A 17,343-nucleotide genomic window follows, 5' to 3' on the forward strand; every position below is an offset into this window, starting at 1 on the left:
TTCTTTACATAATCTGGGTTCTACTCATTGTGGGTTTTGAGGGAAATACCTTTTCCCGGTTTATGGCTTGTCTTTTCATTCTCTTGATGACGTCTTTTGATGTACATTAAAAATTATCTTTAATACAGTGAAATCGGCTAATCTAGAAAAGGATTTTTTCCTTGGACTGTTCATGGCATTGGTAAATTAAAAAGTAGTTACTGTCAAGTTCACTGCACATAAACCAGCATTGTTAAAAGTGGATCTCCATCATTCCATTTCCTTTCCTGCATTTGTCAGCATCGTTTTTCACACTAAAGATGAGGAGATCCATATTCCTAAGACATATACGCTTGGTGTGTAGAGACCCTCGTTGCTCTAAGGCCGTGGTTGCCAGTTTTTTCCTTAAAGGGCCTAGTAGGACATAGTCCAGGCTTTGCCAGCCATATGGTCTGTCACAACTGAATTCTGCTGCCCTTGTAGCATGAAGGCAGCCAAACAATAGGTAAGGAATAAACATGGCTTTATTCGTGGCACTGAACTTTGAATTTCATATAATTTCACATCACAAAATTGTATTCTTTTGATTTTTTCCAATCATTTAAAAATGTCAAAACCATACTTAGCTGGAGGGCTGCAGGAAAACAGGTGGTGGGCTGGGTCTGGCACACAGGCAGCAGTTCGTGGACCCCTGTGCCAAGTGTTTGACGAAGCCCGTGAGGCAAACTGCACTTGCCGATAGAGGTTGCGCCACACAAGTGTCTTGGAAGCAATTTCTGGCTTGTCCTAGGCCTTAGAAAGTGCGTGCAGATCAGAGCCATGAAGTGAAGAGCAAAGCAAGTGACAGGCCTGTCTCAGGTTGTGCAACAGAACATGTTTATGACAGATGTCCCCTGTCCAAGTGAGTGCACTGTGAGATAAGGGGCCGGTGACCTACCAATGCGTGTGGCAAGCCAGCCTGTTCCCCCTTGCAGGGGGAGGACACTCCCGCCCTTTATTCCAGGGAAGAGTATGTGTAAAAATATCCACCCTTGTTGGTATCAAATGCGCTGAAGAAATAGGTATCGGGGTTTCAGCCATTCGGTCTCCTTGTTAGTGTTTCTAGGCCCTGATTTTCAGTTTCAAAACCTTGGTCTCTGAATCCGCAGTGATGGGTCTCTAGAGCGAATACATGGCAGGGCCGCCTTCCTCCGTACAGAAAGGGAGAATTGTGCTCGTGTGTTTTACCAAGCAGGACAGATGGGGCCGTCACCCCCGTGACCCGAGGCCTGCAAAACTGTGTTCTCACACGAAAACCCCCAGGCTCTGCGGGCAGCGTGGTCCTGCAGTGGTTAACACTGGGCGACCGGAGTCGTGTTCCCACCCCTAGGAGAGGAACCGGCTCGGTCGTGGTGCAGCCCGCGAGGAGACGACCTCAGGGCGTAATCCGACGCCGTGGGTTAAGACATCAGACCTCAGGCGCAGTGCAGCCGTCCCTGGGGAGTCAAGGACCTTGATCGCCGATAACAAGTTGCCGTTGGCGGGCGCCGAGGCTGACCCGCGAGCGCGGCGCCCGCCTCCCCGCCCCTAGCAGGACCCCCTCCGCCCCGCCCCCAGCCGGACCCCTCCCCGAGGCCCCGCCCCACCCGCGAGCCGCAGCCGCAGCCCCACAGCTTCTGGGGCTGGGGCCCCGGCAGCCGGGCAGCCCGGCCTGACCTCGACCTCCGCCGTGCGGGCCCGACCGGTGAGTCCAGCCCGGCAGTCGCAGGACCCGGCCGCCAGCCCCTCCCTCCACCTCTCGCTGCCCCCAGCGCCAGGCGCGGGCTGCGCTCGGTGGCGGCGGCGGGGCCCGCAGGCGGCCATGGCGGCAGGCGCCGGGGCCAGGTCCGCGCCGCGCTGGCTGAGGGCGCTGAGCGAGCCGCTGAGCGCCGCGCAGCTGCGGCGACTGGAGGAGCACCGCTACAGCGCGGCGGGCGTCTCGCTGCTCGAGCCGCCGCTGCAGCTCTACTGGACCTGGCTGCTCCAGTGGATCCCGCTCTGGATGGCCCCCAACTCCATCACCCTGCTGGGGCTCGCCGTCAACGTGGTCACCACGCTCGTGCTCATCTCCTACTGTCCCACGGCCACCGAAGAGGTAGGGCTGGCCGATCGCCCGAGCCGGGCCCCAGATGCGCCGCGGGCGGGTCGCTGGAGGCGCCGGGGGAAGGGCGGACCCACGCGCGGCTGAGCCTCTCCCGGGCCCCGGAGGGGCGGACTGGCCACTGCCCCGGGCGGTGTCCGCCCTGGGCCGCCTGGAGACTGTCACGCCACTATCCCAATCCCGTGACCATCCCAAGCCTCCCCTGGGCAGCGGAGGGGCTGTTAAGGTCACTGCCCCAGGTCCTATGTCCGCGCAGATCCTCCCCACGGCCGCGGACGGGCCGGAGGGCGCCTGCCCAGCCGCTATCCCATGCGACGCCAACCTGTGAGACGGACCCGCGGTCGGGTGCTTTGCACACTGGGGACTGAACACCCCCATCTCCGTCCTGCCTGGCACAGGGACTTGTGCCAAGCCCGAGACGCCCTTTGAATACTTTCGTAACCGTTCGTTTCTGGAAGGTTGAGCTAGTGATCTTGAAATGACCGGTAGCACTGATCAAAGATGAGTTAAGAGGTAACTTCCTCTTTGCTTCATCGACTTTTTCAAGAAAAACAAACTGGAATGTTATCAAGGCAATAATTTTTTTGTCGTCACAACCTAGGGATTAAAAACCCCAACATTTTATTAGCAATAATTACATTTGGCCTTTGTACAAAATAAGGAGTAAATATAGGCTTTGGATAGCTGTTCATCAGAAGCACCCTTTGGGCTGAGTGTGGAGGGATAGGGGGCAGAGTGGAGTTCACTCCCATCTATAGTTTATACTACGTGGGATAAATATTACATTGCACATTCTGTGACATTACTTTCTATTCTCTGCTCCAAATAGTGAAGTCCCTTTATAATCATTTGAGTGTAGGCCTTGTGGAGGACTCATGGAGGTTGAGGTTGGATTAACAGAAATACAGTGGAAATATTTCATGCCCTCCATGCATGCATCCATTTTGTTGTTGTTGTTTTTGAGACAGGGGTTTACTCCGTCACCCAGGCTGGAGTGCCGTGCCGTGGCTCGATCTTGGCTCACTGCAACCTCCGCCTTCAGGGTTCAAGCGATTCTTCTGCCTCAGCCTTCCAAGTAGCTGGGATTACAGGCGCGTGCCACACGGCCTACTCACTTTTGTGTTTTTAGTAGATATGGGGTTTCACCATGTTGGCCAGGCTCATGCATCCTTTAAATACAAAAATTTGACCGAGCCTACATTTTAAAATACCTTGTCAATGGATTGGTATGCTTATTATGTATTTCTTTTCTTTTTTTTTTTTTTTTTGAGACAGAGTCTCGCTCTGTCACCCAGGCTGGAGGGCAGTGTGGTGATCTCGGCTCACTGCAACCTCTGCCTCCTGGGTTCAAGCGATTCCCTTGCCTCAGCCTCCTGAGTAGCTGGGACTACACGTGCCTGCCACCACGCCCGGCTAATTTTTGTATTTTTAGTAGAGACGAGGTTTCACCATATTGGCCAGGCTGGTCTCGAACTCCTGACCTCAAGTGATCCGCCTGCCTCGGCCTCCCAAAGTGCTGGTATTACAGGAGTGAGCCACTGCGCCAGGCTTATTATATATTTCTTAATAGACATTCCCATTGTCATTTGCCATTGCTATTTATTTACATATTACATATGAAAAAGTAAGCTGCTTTAGTTTTTGGCTGTTTTGCTGCCTGTTTCTAGAATTTACCAGAGGGAGTGTGTTAGAATGAAAGGATTGCTGGGTTGGAAGTGGAGGTCTTGGTTTCTAACTGGCTCTTCCACCACAGACCTGCTGGGTCTGTGTTCCCACAGATAAAACAGAAAATAATGCCTGCCAAAACAACTTGACAAGGATGCAGTGAGGACCAAATGATATATATGCAGATAAATGTAAAAGATTGCGATGTGCCTAACAAATTAAAAATACCACTCAACACATTAAAAATATTACTGTTATCAGACAACATCCTGAAAACACATAATAAAATTTAGTTTTGATTGGGTTCAGATTTAGCTAACAGCATTTGAATGTTTCTGATATTGGCCAGTTAAGTTGTGGACTCTTCAATGTTATTATTAATTTAAGAAGCATTTGTTGAGCACTTAGAAAGAGCAGGGCATACCAAAAAAGTCAAGAGCTTCTGCTTAGGGAGGTAAAGGGAGGCCTGATGAAAGAGGTACATTTATGATTAATTAGTTTTTAGGATCAGCCTCATGTGAAAAAAAAAAGGGTGAAGGGTGGGGATTGGAGGCATTTAAAAATAAAGTGCAAAATCAAATGGCCCAAGAAGGGTAAATGAGAGTTAAAAACAAGAGTTTCTGAAATGTATGTCATTAGAACCTTCATATGCTTCTGAGTGACTGATGCAGGGAGGGGAAACGCCATTACAGGATCCACATTGCTTGTTTGGTGAAAGCCCAGCAACAGTGGGAAGAGTGTAGCAGTTTCTGGCTATTTTCTCTTAAGTTCATAGAACTAGCAAATGACTGGATCAGGTAGGATTCAGATCTAAGTTGGTATGACTTCAAAAATAAAAAGATCCTATGTTTTACCTAAGACAAATATGTAAAGTGCTTTCACATCCATGGTTGCATTTGTGTCTTGTATCAGCCAAAGAGGTTAGCAAGTTTTCCGCTTCCTACAATGGCCCTCCTACCACCTCAGTATTTCTTCTATCCATCTATCCTGAAGTAACAGTAGTATATGTTTTCATAAGAGGAAATTGAAGCCCAGAGATGTCAAGTGACTTTCACCTGGCTTGGGACTTGTTTTCTGATTCTCAGACTTAAGAATTCTTAGTGTTTTTTTCAGACTTGACAGATTGCTTCCAGAAAGGGTCGGCAAAAACACATAAGGTTTTTGGATTTAGATGCTTGGGCTTATCTACTCATATAGGCTTTAATACTGAGTGCATGAATAATAACATTTGATATGTTTTTAAGTATGATGCTAATTTCTAGAACATGACTGGGGATAAAGGGAAACTAATAGAAAAAAGTTGTGATTTATATTTAGCTTCTGCAAACTGCTTTTCAAGCCATCATTTCCATTAAGGAACTTTGTACTCCAGCCAAATTGAACTTCTTACTATAGCCAGGATTTCTCTCCTTCTTATCCCTCTCTTTTCCCCTTCCTCTTCCTTTCTTCTGTACCAGTTATCCAACTATGTACCCATCTTTCAATACCCAGTTCTAACACTATATCCTTATGAAAGTTATCTTCCTTTTCCTAAGTCAAATCAACCACTCTGAATTCCCATGATAATGACAATAACTGACTTTTACTGGGTTTTTACTGTGTATCAGGGATGATTTTAAGTCACTTTTATTCTTTCATTGACTCCTCTCAACAACCTTATGAATAAGGTACTATTAATATCCTCATTTTATAGATGAGGAAACTGAAGGAAAATTAACCTCTTCTAGAGTGACATACCTTTAAGTGGGGGCCAGGATTCCAAGCCAGAAGCTATGCTTCCTTTGTAGGGCTTTGTAGCTCTCCTGTGGATCTTCACCGTTTTATTTTGGTTATCTGTGTCCTTATTGAGCAGGACAACTTACCAGATTTTAAGTTCAGACAGCAATTGCTCGTTCATTTGTATAATCTCTATAGTACAGTGCTTTACATCAAACAGATGCTTATAATTTTGCATCAAACAGATGCAATAATTTAGAAAACAAACATTTGTTTTCTAAACAAATGTTTGTTTTCTAAATTATTGGCTGCAGGAATGAAATAACACAATGTGATGTCAAGAGATGATGTTTTTCAACCCTTATTCAGTTTTAGCTGTTCTTGGGTTAAATACCTAGCAATTGTTTGGCCTTGGTAGTTTTAAGTAGAGTAAGCAAGTGTTAGGGCAAATGGAGAAAACAAGAACTTTGTCTCCTCACTTTGATGAAGCAGTTCTATCTGAACATCACCCTAAGTAGGTAGTCCCTGGCCCCCATTCCTTGGCTACCTAATCTTAAAATAGAATCACAGATTCTTAGAGTTTGGAAGGACCTTAGAGATTATTTAATGTAACTCCTACATTTATATATGTGATAACCCAGTGATTTGAATCTAGTTCTTCTAACTCCAGCCTAGTAGCAGTCTCTCCTACTAACTCCATGCACTTGTGTTTGACTGGTATAAACTGTTACTCCATTCTCTATTACATATCTGATTAAATGTTTCTGCCCTGTCTTCGTGATCTGTGCATATAAATCCATGTCAGTGTCTTTATTAAGAATATGTTTATAGCGGGGACAAGTGCCTAGCTTAAGGTCAGGTCAAAGGGCATTAATTAATGCATTTCTTGTGTTTATGATGATAAAGAGTTGAACTGAAAAGTAAGTATACCTGAGCATGCCAGAAACACCTTAAGAAATGGTTTATTCTCTGTTTAAATAACTTATTTAAATAACTCATATTTTAAACACAGAATAAACCATTTCTTAAGGTTGTCTTTGTACTACATATTGCCTTTGTATTACATATTATAGAGTTATTTTGGGGGGAATAATAGAAAGAAAAGGAAATAACTTTTAGATTCCTACTCAGACTTTTTTTTATAGGTTTGATTTCTTTGAGATCTAGTATATTTCCTTTTTAATCACTCTTTTACTCCCACTTTTTTTAAACCAGCTCAGTAACTTTTCAAGCATCATTTATTAAGGCAGGACTCTTGTAAGGGCGTGACCTCTCTCATTAAAACAAAATGTAAACTCCAGATTTCCAGGAGATAGAAGCAGGGAGGGACTTAGGGTGAGGCAAGCCAGGACTCAAAATTTAAGGAGGCCTTTGCAGGACTGTGAGAATGAATGTCTCCTTAACTTCTGCAGCCATGGTGCCTCCCTGCCTCGCCCTTAGTCCCCGGCCATCTAGAAGGAGACTCTTCAGATAATGTGGAGGTAGCTTCCCTTGATTCCTATGGCTTCACTATACTTAATTCCTAAAGAATAAAACTGTTTCTCCTTTCAAATTCTGGTTCAAGTGTGGATAAAACGTGGCATTGTGGTATTTAGAAGAAGCTTTGAATTTTCCTCCTGGTGCATTTGATTGGGGTAGAAGGCTACAACCAGACCACTTGGGTTTTGCGAAGTTGAAGAACAGAACAGAAGCAACCCAGTACAGTTGATGTGGATGATAGATTTGGCCTCAGGGGAATTCTCTTCACACCCCTCTCTCTTTTTGTTCCCCTTAGCATGGTGACAGGCTGGCATTTTCAACAAGAACCCTAATAAGTATTAAAGAAGAAAGAAAACCAAAATGATTCACATTAAATATAAAAATAAAGGCCACCTTTCAAAGTACAGATTTATCAGGTCATGAGAAAACCCCGTTGGCCCTGAAGTGCTGGTTTAACTGCATTTATGTGCGATGTCTGTCTGGTTTCCTTTGCCGCAGCTTATAACCTGCCTAATTTCCTAAAAATAGATGTGCTCTTCTCAAATGCTGGTTCCTAAACTGAGCCAAGACCAAAGGTCTGGGTCGAAAGCAGTGAGCCCCTAGGGCCTTCCTCATTGGCTTGGCAGAGAATGGTTTTACCTTTTCTGACCACCAAGGCTCCTCTGGAGCCTCCCCAGGCCTCAGGTGGGAACCCTCCCTCCGTAAACAAAGAAGCGCCCTGCCCATCACAGGCTCCCAGTAAACAGTGTCATAAGCACATCTTAGGCACTTATTGGGTTAGAGCAGTTGCAGGAATGGAGCAATCAGTCATTTCTACTTCTTATGTCTTCCAGAGTCAGGTTAGCAGTCTATTAGAAACTCCATAAATTCTCTTTTAAAAATCGTAGAATCTCTTGTGACCCCTGGTATAATGAAATGAAAAAAAAAATCTTAAGAGTCACCTGTCTGGGTAGAAAGTCTGCCGTTAACAGCATACTACCATTACATGTTTCCACATATGCACAATATGTCTTCTAATGTCCTTTCTTCCTCTGTCTTAGAAATGCAGTTTCTATTTTTATGAAGAAAGAAGTCAATGTTTGGATAATTGAAATCTTCTTGTTACCAGCTGACCTAATGGTTATTGGTTATCTAATTCCCTTCTGCATAGATGTCAATTCATCCAAGGCCATTTCAAGCAAAGAGTTTTGTTTTTTTTTTTTTTCAGTATAAAAATTTACGTAATGAACATTGTATATAGTTCTAGTATTTCCTAGTTTGGGAAGATTTTTTCTGTTATATATTATCTATACTTGCTTTTATTTACTATTTTTCTTTATGTCAACTTTAAATCAACTCTTTTAAAAACTTAGACTCTTACTCTGACTTAATATTTATAAAATCATAGATATGATATGCTATTTTTCTTTTTTTTTTTGAGATGGAGTTTCGCTCTTGTTGCCCAGGCTGGAGTGCAGTGGTGCAACCTTGGCTCACTGCTACCTCCGCCTCCTGGGTTCAAGTGATTCTCCTGCCTCAGCCTTCCAAGCAGCTGGGATTACAGGTGTGCACCACCATGCCTGGCTAATTTTGTGTTTTTAGTAGAGATGGGGTTTCACTATGTTGGTCAGGCTGGGCTCGAACTCCTGACCTCAGGTGATCCACCCACCTCAGCCTCCCAAAGTGCTGGGATTACAGGCATGAGCCGCCGCACCTGGCCCTGTTTTTCAAAATACATTAAATTTTTTCAAAATATATTAAAATAAACATAAACATTCAGTTGAAAAGTTTACCTACAGATCACCTAAAATTATCTGATGGAGTATCAGTAATAACAGTAACAGTAACAAATACTGAGCTCCTTCCATATGCCCAGCAGTTTTATAAACATTTTACATGTGATAAGTCATTTAATTTTCACAGTGAGAGAGGAGCAATGATTATTACCATTTTCAAATGGAGAGACTAAGGCACTGTAAAGTAATTCATCCAACTCATTTAGCCAGTAAGTAGCAGAGCAAATGTGGGTGCAAGTAGAGTTTAGAGTCTATGCCCCTAACCACTCTGCAAGAAAAACCTGGGGCATGTATTCTTCCCATTGCTTTTTTTGTTTTGTTTGTTTGTTTGTTTGTTTTTGAGATAGGGTCTCACTTGGCTCACTTCAACCTTGGCCTACTGGCCTCAAGTGATCCTCCCACCTCAGCCTCCCAAGTAGCTGGGATTACAGGCATGCACTCCCACGCCCGGCTAATTTTTGTATTTTTAGTAGAGACGGGGTTTCACTATGTTGGCCAGGCTGGTCTTGAACTCCTGGCCTCAAGTGATCTGCCCGCCTCAGCCTTCCAAAGTGGTGAGCTACCACACCCAGCCTGATTTTCATCATCTACATATTTAGCTCCTACAGAAGATTTTTAAAAATAGAATACGTGGCTGGGTGCGGTGACTCATGCCTGTAATCCCAGGACTTTGGGAGGCCTAGGTGGGTGGATCTCAAGGTCAGGAGTTTGAGACCAGCCTGACCAACATGGTGAAACCCCATCTCTACTAAAAATACAAAAACTAGCCAGGTGTGGTGGTGCACATCTGTAATCCCAGCTACTCAGGAGGCTGAGGCAGGAGAATCACTTGAACCTGGGAGGCGGAGGTTGCAGTGAGCGAAGATTGCACCACTGCACTCCAGCCTGGGTGACAGAGTGAGACTCTGTCTCAAGAAAAAAAAAAAAAAAAAGAAAGAAAAATAGAATACGTGTCTCATGCCCATGAGAGGATTACATTCTAATATGAAAGATAGGGCCACATACAAATGACATCACATCGATCTAGAGCTGAAACATACCTCAGAAACTATCTAGTCTAGCATTTTCATTTAGAGAAGACCTAAGAACATGTTCCAGAAAAATCAGTATTTTGAGGCTGTAAGTGAAATTTGTCCAGTGAGTTCAGTGGATCTCAGCATGCAGCTTTCACCCGATGCCAGTGCCATGCTCTTGGGCTTCCCAGGCTCCAGAACCATGAGCCAAATAAGTCTTTTCTTTATAAATTACCCAGTGTCTAGTATTCTGTTATAGCAACAGAAAATGGAATTACACAACTCTTATTTGAAAAAATAGGAGGCTATAATTATGAAACAATTAATGACTTATGTGGAATTACTTCCCTTGGTTAAATTAGATCTTTACTTTCATTAACTAAAGATGATAATTTCAAAGCTTTGCTTTTTAAATTTGTTCTGCTACCTGTGAAATCATTTAAAATCAAGGAAACTAGACAACAGAAACAGTGCATTGTTATAAAGTCATGAACATCATTGTCATGTAGTTCCTTATATTTGTATACCTGAGGTACTAACCATCTAATGAGCATATTTTGTACAACAGAAGGCCTATATATTTGCAAAGACTGCTTTAACCCTGAAAAATATTTGTAGAAGGTGTATTTTTAAGGGAGTAGGTAGGAATGGAATGACTGGAGATAGGTAGGTTTGTGTCCTTTGATTTCTCCCTAGATGAAGTTGTAGGTGGAGTAAGAGGTGTATCAGGCAGTCCTTGAAGGAGGGGGCACATGAGTGCTTTGCTGAATTGGGTGAGAAGAGTGTTTAGAAAGGAAAAAGCCATGAGACAGTATTAAGTCATAAATAAACAAGAGGACTTTGTGGGTGGAATGGAGCTGGAGTATGAAGGTGGGTGATTGAGAGTTATGCTGCAAAGAGACTCTTATCAGTGAGTAAAGAGCTTGTGGTAAGATTAGTTTAGGAGTGGCCAGAAGAGCTGCTCCTAAACTCATGTGCTCCTTGGTGTGCTCCTAAACTAAGCCCATGAAGGCTCTCCCCTAAATCTCCTGTAATACAAATAGAAAATTATTTTTGCACAAACACCTTTATTGTCACACTTGGTCCATTAATTGAGGGATATTGGTTAAACATATACTCTGTGCCAGAGTAATGTTCTAGAGTACTGGGAATGTAGGGGTGAGTGAGAAAGACACAATCCTTGCCCTCTCTGTGCTTTAATCAGTTCAGCCTTAGAAAATGAAATATTTTAGGTGAGAAGGCAAGGAAAGGGGAAGACTTAATTTTGGAGTTTTGGATTGGGTATGTGGGGGGCAGGTGGCTTTGATTAGGGAGACCAAGATGAAGGTACTAGTGCTGTTTCTCAGTGAGTTACAGGGTTGTGGGCAAGGAAGAAGAGAAGTAGATGCCTCCTCTCTCACCTCAATCTTTCTCCTTCAGTCACTGCGTAGTTCCATCTCTTTATATGGAAACGTTAAGATTCTTATACTTAGGTGCCTTTTTCCAGAGAATGCAGAGAGCATACAGGATTTTGTCAGAGGTGCAGTTCACCTCTGGATGTTTTCTGGAAGAGTAAATCGTGTGAAAATTGAATAAATTAATGGACTATCAGACTTGCTGTTTGCTTTTTTCCAGTATAAGCTTTGTGTCTTTGAGACTATGGTAGGAGTGTATGACTTCCTGGCTAGGATGTCAGTTTAATTTGCTTGTGCTTCTATATGATAGTTACAGTGTTGTCAGAAAGCATTGAGGAAGTTTTAAAATCATAATTTAGTTTTATCTAATCCTGTAATGAATAGAATCCTATGAATAATTCAAATAACTAGAAAAGCTAAAATTTCCCAAATATGTATTTTATACAGCTCTTTTTCAGTGTATAATTGAAAAACAATTTAAATTTTAATCAGTGGGTTTTTTTTTAATGACAAGGGGTTATGATTGATTTTTAGTAGTTATTTTGTTTTCTAGAATAAATTTATATGAAATTTAATATATCAAGTAAAATTCATTGTTAGGGAAGCTATTACTTAAATTATGATATAGCCACATAATTGAATACCATGCAGTCATTAAAAAGAATGATGTGGATCTCTGTGTTTGACCTGGAAAGAGTTCTCTAACATTGTTAAATTTGGATACAGTAGATATTATGAAAACTATATAATAAAAAACGTATTTATTTATTCATTTATTTAATTATTTAGAGACAGGGTCTCACTCTGTTGCCCCAGCTGGAGTGCAGTGGCTCACTTCAACCTCTGCCTCCTGGGTTCAAGCAATTCTCGTGCCTCAGCCTCCTGAGTAGTTGGGATTACAGGAGTATGCCACCACAGCCGGCTAATTTTTGGATTTTTAATAGAGACAGATTTTTACCATGTTGGCCAGGCTTGTCTCAAACTACTGACCTCAAGTGATCGGCCCACCTTGGCCTCCCAAAGTGCTGGGATTACAGGTGTGAACCACCACATCCAGCCATAAAAACTTTAAATGTTAGAATGGAATATTACCTAGAGAAGTTCTACTACTTGGAATAGATCTCTTCTAACAAACATTGCTTATGGCTTTATAATTCATAATCCAAAGGTGGCTTTTTCATCCTTACATTTAACTTTTTTGAAAATAAGTTAACATGAAAAGTAGAATTGAGTTAGGGAGGCTCTGTAGCTCCCGCTTCCATCAAGAGTCTCTTCTGGCTAGGCACGGTGGCACTCGCCTATAATCCCAGCATTTTGGGAGGCTGAGGCAGAAGGATAGTTTGAGGCCAGGAGTTTGAGACCAGCCTGGGTAACATAGCCCCAGGCATGGTGGTGCACACCTGTAGTCCTAGCTACTGAGGAGGCTGAGGTGGGAGGATTGCATGAACCCAGGAGTCTGAGGTTACAACATGTGCCTCTGCACTCCAGCCTGGGCAACAGAGTGAGACCTGTGTCAAAAAAAAAAAAAGTCTAATCTATAATTGTACCATTTTTGGAAAGGGATACCTGGAAGGAAGTTGTTCTGCTGTGCCTGGCCAAATAAATCCCAGCCTGTTTGCAGGGATAACAAGTTAGAAAAAAAGTGAGAAAATGCAACCTATTTAATCGCTTTCACCTAGGAATGGAGGTGGTGACCAAAGGAAAAAGAGAAGATAGGTCTGGCTCCTGAGGCCTTGGGAAGACTGGGAAAACTTGGAAGGATTTGGGAAGAATTGGAAAAGGAGTGAACCAAATATTGGCAGATCATTGTGCCTTTCTGAGTTTAAAAGAAAGACTCTTGTGGCTGGCACCATTTCCTGTGGCTCACTGCTACTTGAAAGTGTATTGTGTGAGGGGGAAAGTGCTTATCAGCAGGTTTGATGGAATAGGGAGTTTGTGAAGATTTCAGGTGAAAAGTTCCATTCAGTCTGTGTGGCCTGTGGTAGGATAAATCTCATCAAAGGGCAAGTCGGAAGACCCGATCTAGTTCCTGGACCCAGCCTAAGTCCTTGCCTTGATGTAAATTATCACTCCTCCGTATGTTTCACTTTCATCTTTAATAAAAAGAATATGATAATGACTGCCCTATCTCTGTGGATTTCTGTATTAATTGAAATAATACATTAGAAATGCTGTTTATCAGCTGGGTGTGGTGGCTCACGCCTGTAATCCCAGCACTTTGGGAGGCTGAGGCAGGTGGATCATTTAAGGTCAGGAGTTGGAGACCAGCCTGGGCAACATGGCGAAACCCTGTCTCTACCAAAAATACAAAAATTTAGCTGGGTGTGGTGGCGTGCGCCTGTAATCTCAGCTACTTTGGGAGGTTGAGGAGGAGGATCACTTGGGCCTGGGAGGCGGAGGTTGCAGTGAGCCAAGATCCTTTACTGCACTCCAGCCTGGGCGACAGAGCGAGACCCTGTCTCAAGAACAAAAAAAGGAAAGAAAAGAAGTGCCCTTTGTTGTACTGTTTAAGATCACATTACCTTTGCAATATTATCTCTTGTAAATTACCTGTTCCAGGAACATGGATCTAGTCACTGACTCCAGTAAACCTTTCACTTTCAGTCAGAAACTTTGGTTTCTGCCTAGACTTCTCTCTTCTCTGTTTACATTCCCAGTCTCTCCCTATTTAAACGCCTCTAGTATCCTAATGAAGCACTTTTAAACTGGTGAACAGTCTTCATTTCCCTTTTCTAAATGAAGAGCGGGATATAATTTGGGGTAGAGTCACCACCAGTTGTGGTGTAAGGGTTAATCAAATTTATTTCAGTATGAATTTCTGTTAATACCTGACCATGAGACCTGCCTGTAGCTAGTTTCTCAGATCAGAGGTCAGAATTAAGCTTTCAATGTTGACTTTCAGAGTTCTCCTTGAGAAGATCCAGATTTTCAGTATAAAGAGTTACATAGAGAAATGGAAGATCCCTCTGACATTTTGTCATTACAGAAATTTTAATAACTTCAATGTCCAATTTTACATATGTTTGATGTGTAACTTTGCTTTCCTTTAATCATCAAAATTAAAAACAATTTTTCATAGTAGAAAAAATGGGTAAGAATTTGCTAGTTTGATATGGTCAACTAATTTTTGATAAGGGCCCCAAGAGGACACAATGGGGAAAGGATAGTCTCTTCAATAATAATGCTGGGAAAATGATTTCCATAGGCCAAAAGAATGAAATTGGGCCTTATATTACACCGTATACAGAAATAAACTCAAAATGGATAAAATACCTAAATATAAGAACAAAAACTGTAAAACTATACCCAAAGGAAATGAAATCATCACCTTAAAAAGATACTTGCACTCCCATGATCATTGTAGCATTATTCACAATAGCCAAAATACAGAAACAGCCTAAGTGTTAACATATGAGTGGATAAAGAAACTGTAGTATGCACAATGGAATATTACTGAGCCCTAAAGAACAAAATCTTGCCATTTACCACAACATGGATGAGCCTGGGAGACATTATGCTAAGTGAAATAAGCCAGACACAGAAAGAGAAATATGGTATGATCTTGATCTTGCTTATACACAGAATCTGAAAAAAAAATTCAGAGATAGAGAATGAAACTGGTTATCAGGAGCAAAGGGACATAAAGGGGAGGAAATGGGAAGAGGCAGGTCAAAGGATACAACATTACAGCTTTGGAAGATGAGCAGGTCTAGAGATCTTATGTACAACCTGAGGGGTATAGGTTAAAAAAATTGAACTGTAAAATGAATAGATTTTAGCTGCTCTTGCCACAAAAACAAAAAAATGGGTAACTATGTGAGATGATGGATATGTTAATTTGCTTCAGTTTAGTACCGTTTCCATCTATCTACATATCCCATAACATCATGTTGTATACATAATAAAATTTATCTTTAAAAAAGAATTTACTAGTTTGAAAAGAATTTACTAGGTTAACAGAATTGTTCTCTGCAAGACACTTTGGGATTCTTTCAAAAGATTCTGGGTGGGATGTGTTGTTTTTCATTTTTGTACTGTCGTGATGACTGCTCAGTTTTGTTTGCCCTTTCTTAAATTGTTTCACAGTTTCCAAGATAAACTTTTAAGAACGTGCTCACTGGAACTGAATATGATATTTTATTTATTTTATTTTTCAAGACAGGGTCTCGCTCTGTCACCCAGGCTGGAGTACAGTGGCACTCACTGCTCACTGCACCCTCGACTTCCCCAGGCTTGGGTGATCCTCCCACCTCAGCCTCCTGAGTAGCTGGGACTACAAGTGTACACCGCCGCACCAGGCTAATTTTTATATCTTTTGTAGAGATGGGGTTCACCATGTTGCCCAGGCTGGTCTTGAACCCCTGGGCTTAAGCAATCTGCCCACCTTGGCCTCCCAAAGTGCTAGGATTATAGGTGTGAGCCGCCGAACCTGGACTGTGATTTTCTGCTTACTACTAGTTTTCATTGATTTAATTACGATGTGCCTTGATGGGTGTTTAAAAAATATTTATTCTGTTTGGGGTTTGTTGAGCTTCTTGGACATGTAGGTTTATAGATTTCATCAACTTTGGACATTTTTCATCATTTATTTCTTCTTATATTTTTCGTGCCCCATCCGCTCTTTTCTCTTTCTAAGACTCTAGTTACATATGTGCTAGACTGCTTTCTGTTGTCCCACCACTCGCCGATGCACAGTTCAATTATTTTTAGTCGTTTTTCTTTCGTCATTTTGGATAGTTTCCATTGGTACATGCTTATTGATCTTTTCTTCTGTGGTGTTTAATATGCTGTTAATCTCACCCAGTTTATTTTACAATTCAAATATTGTAATTTTCATTTCTGGAGATTTCACTTGAGTCTTTTCTTCCATTTCTGTTTATAATTTTCCTGTTTTCCTCTACTTTCTTGAACATGTGGAGCATATTTATAATAACTATTTTGATATCCTCATCTGCTAATTCTATTACTTCTGTTCATATTGATTCTGATTGTATTCTGATTATATGGATTTTACTTCTAGTTGTCAATTATATTCTCCTGCTTCTTTGCATGACTGGTAATTTTTTACTGAATGCCAAACCTTGTGAATTTTACCTTTGGGATACTAGATTTTTTTTCCCCTAAGATGTACTTTATGATGGCTGTAGTTAAGTTGCCAGGAATTACTTGGATCCTTTTGAGGCTGGATTTTAAGTTTTGTTAGGGCTGTCCAGAGAAGCCTTCAGTCTAGGGTTAATTTATGCCTGCTGGTAAGGCAGTACACTTCTGAGAACTTTACCCAATGCCCCAAGTATTAATGAGGCTTTCTGCTTTGCCTGGCGGGAACATGAATGTCCCAGCCATGTATGAGCTTTGAGAATTGTCTGACCTTCAACATTGCAGTGCTTCTCTCCCTGGCCTTTGTTAGTTTCATCTCATTCAGGCACAGATGAGTTCTCAGCCGAAGACGGAAAGATACCCTTCCGTAAGACGTCCACAACTTATGCTCCTCTCTCTGTGCAGCTCTGTCCTTTCAGGCACTCTGCCTCACAAATCCTAATTGCCTTGACCTTCCTGAACTTTGTGTTTCTCTTAAGCACAGCATGATTGCTGGACTCTGTTCTGGTCATGGGACCTGCACTGTGGCCTGGAAACTGACTCTGGGAAGTTAGCTGGAGCAGTCGCAGGGCTCATCTCATTTGTTTCCCTTCTGTGAGGGATCACAAGCCTGCACTGCTTGTAATGTTTGAAAACTGTCTTTTGTTTTTTGTTTTTTTAAAAATATATTTTATTGCCTTTCTAGTTATATACGGTGGGAGAGCAAATCTAGTCCCTGATACTCCATTGTGAATGGAAGCAGAGGTTGGCAGTTGGCCCCTAAGGTCTTTTTTCACAGCAAAATTTAACTGAGTAATTTCAAATCTGTGGCATAATGCATAGTATTATATTAAAAGAGCCATGGATGTAAGAATCAAGATCAGGGTCCTAATCCTTACTCAGTTGTTTAACTTTGTGTTTCTTACATTGTGGACTTCTGTGACCCTCTACCTAGATGACTTAAAGCAGTTAATTTGATTTCTCAATTTAATTCGCATCTGTAGAATGAGGGTTAGAAATGTTCTTTATAACACACGGGGTGCTACAAAGTGTGAAGCCTTAGGTTGAGCTATTTTCAGAAAGCTTATTATCACTTAACAATCTTTATTTTATTTACATTTTTTATA

General features: G+C 42.2%; 1 protein-coding gene across 10 annotated transcripts in view; it reads left to right on the top strand.

The window, feature by feature from the left end:
* Nucleotides 1–1,596: 1,596 nt before the first annotated feature.
* The window catches only part of CHPT1 (choline phosphotransferase 1), an 80,382-nt gene continuing 64,635 nt past the window's right edge, over nt 1,597–17,343 (top strand). For 7 of the 10 annotated variants that reach the window (XR_010108949.1, XR_010108944.1, XR_010108947.1 and 4 more), the window contains exon 1: nt 1,629–2,092. Coding sequence is in view for 3 of the 10 variants with exons in the window: in XM_063593596.1 (XP_063449666.1) it covers nt 1,820–2,092 (273 nt within the window). In the remaining 7 variants the exon portion in view is untranslated. Of the gene's footprint in view, nt 2,093–17,343 lie in introns of all 10 variants that reach the window. The other 3 variants (XM_034934344.3, XR_004665398.3, XM_034934345.3) reach the window with 3 other exon arrangements.

Source organism: Pan paniscus, chromosome 10 (genome assembly GCF_029289425.2).
Source record: "Pan paniscus chromosome 10, NHGRI_mPanPan1-v2.0_pri, whole genome shotgun sequence".
Classification (NCBI taxonomy): Eukaryota; Metazoa; Chordata; class Mammalia; order Primates; family Hominidae; genus Pan; species Pan paniscus.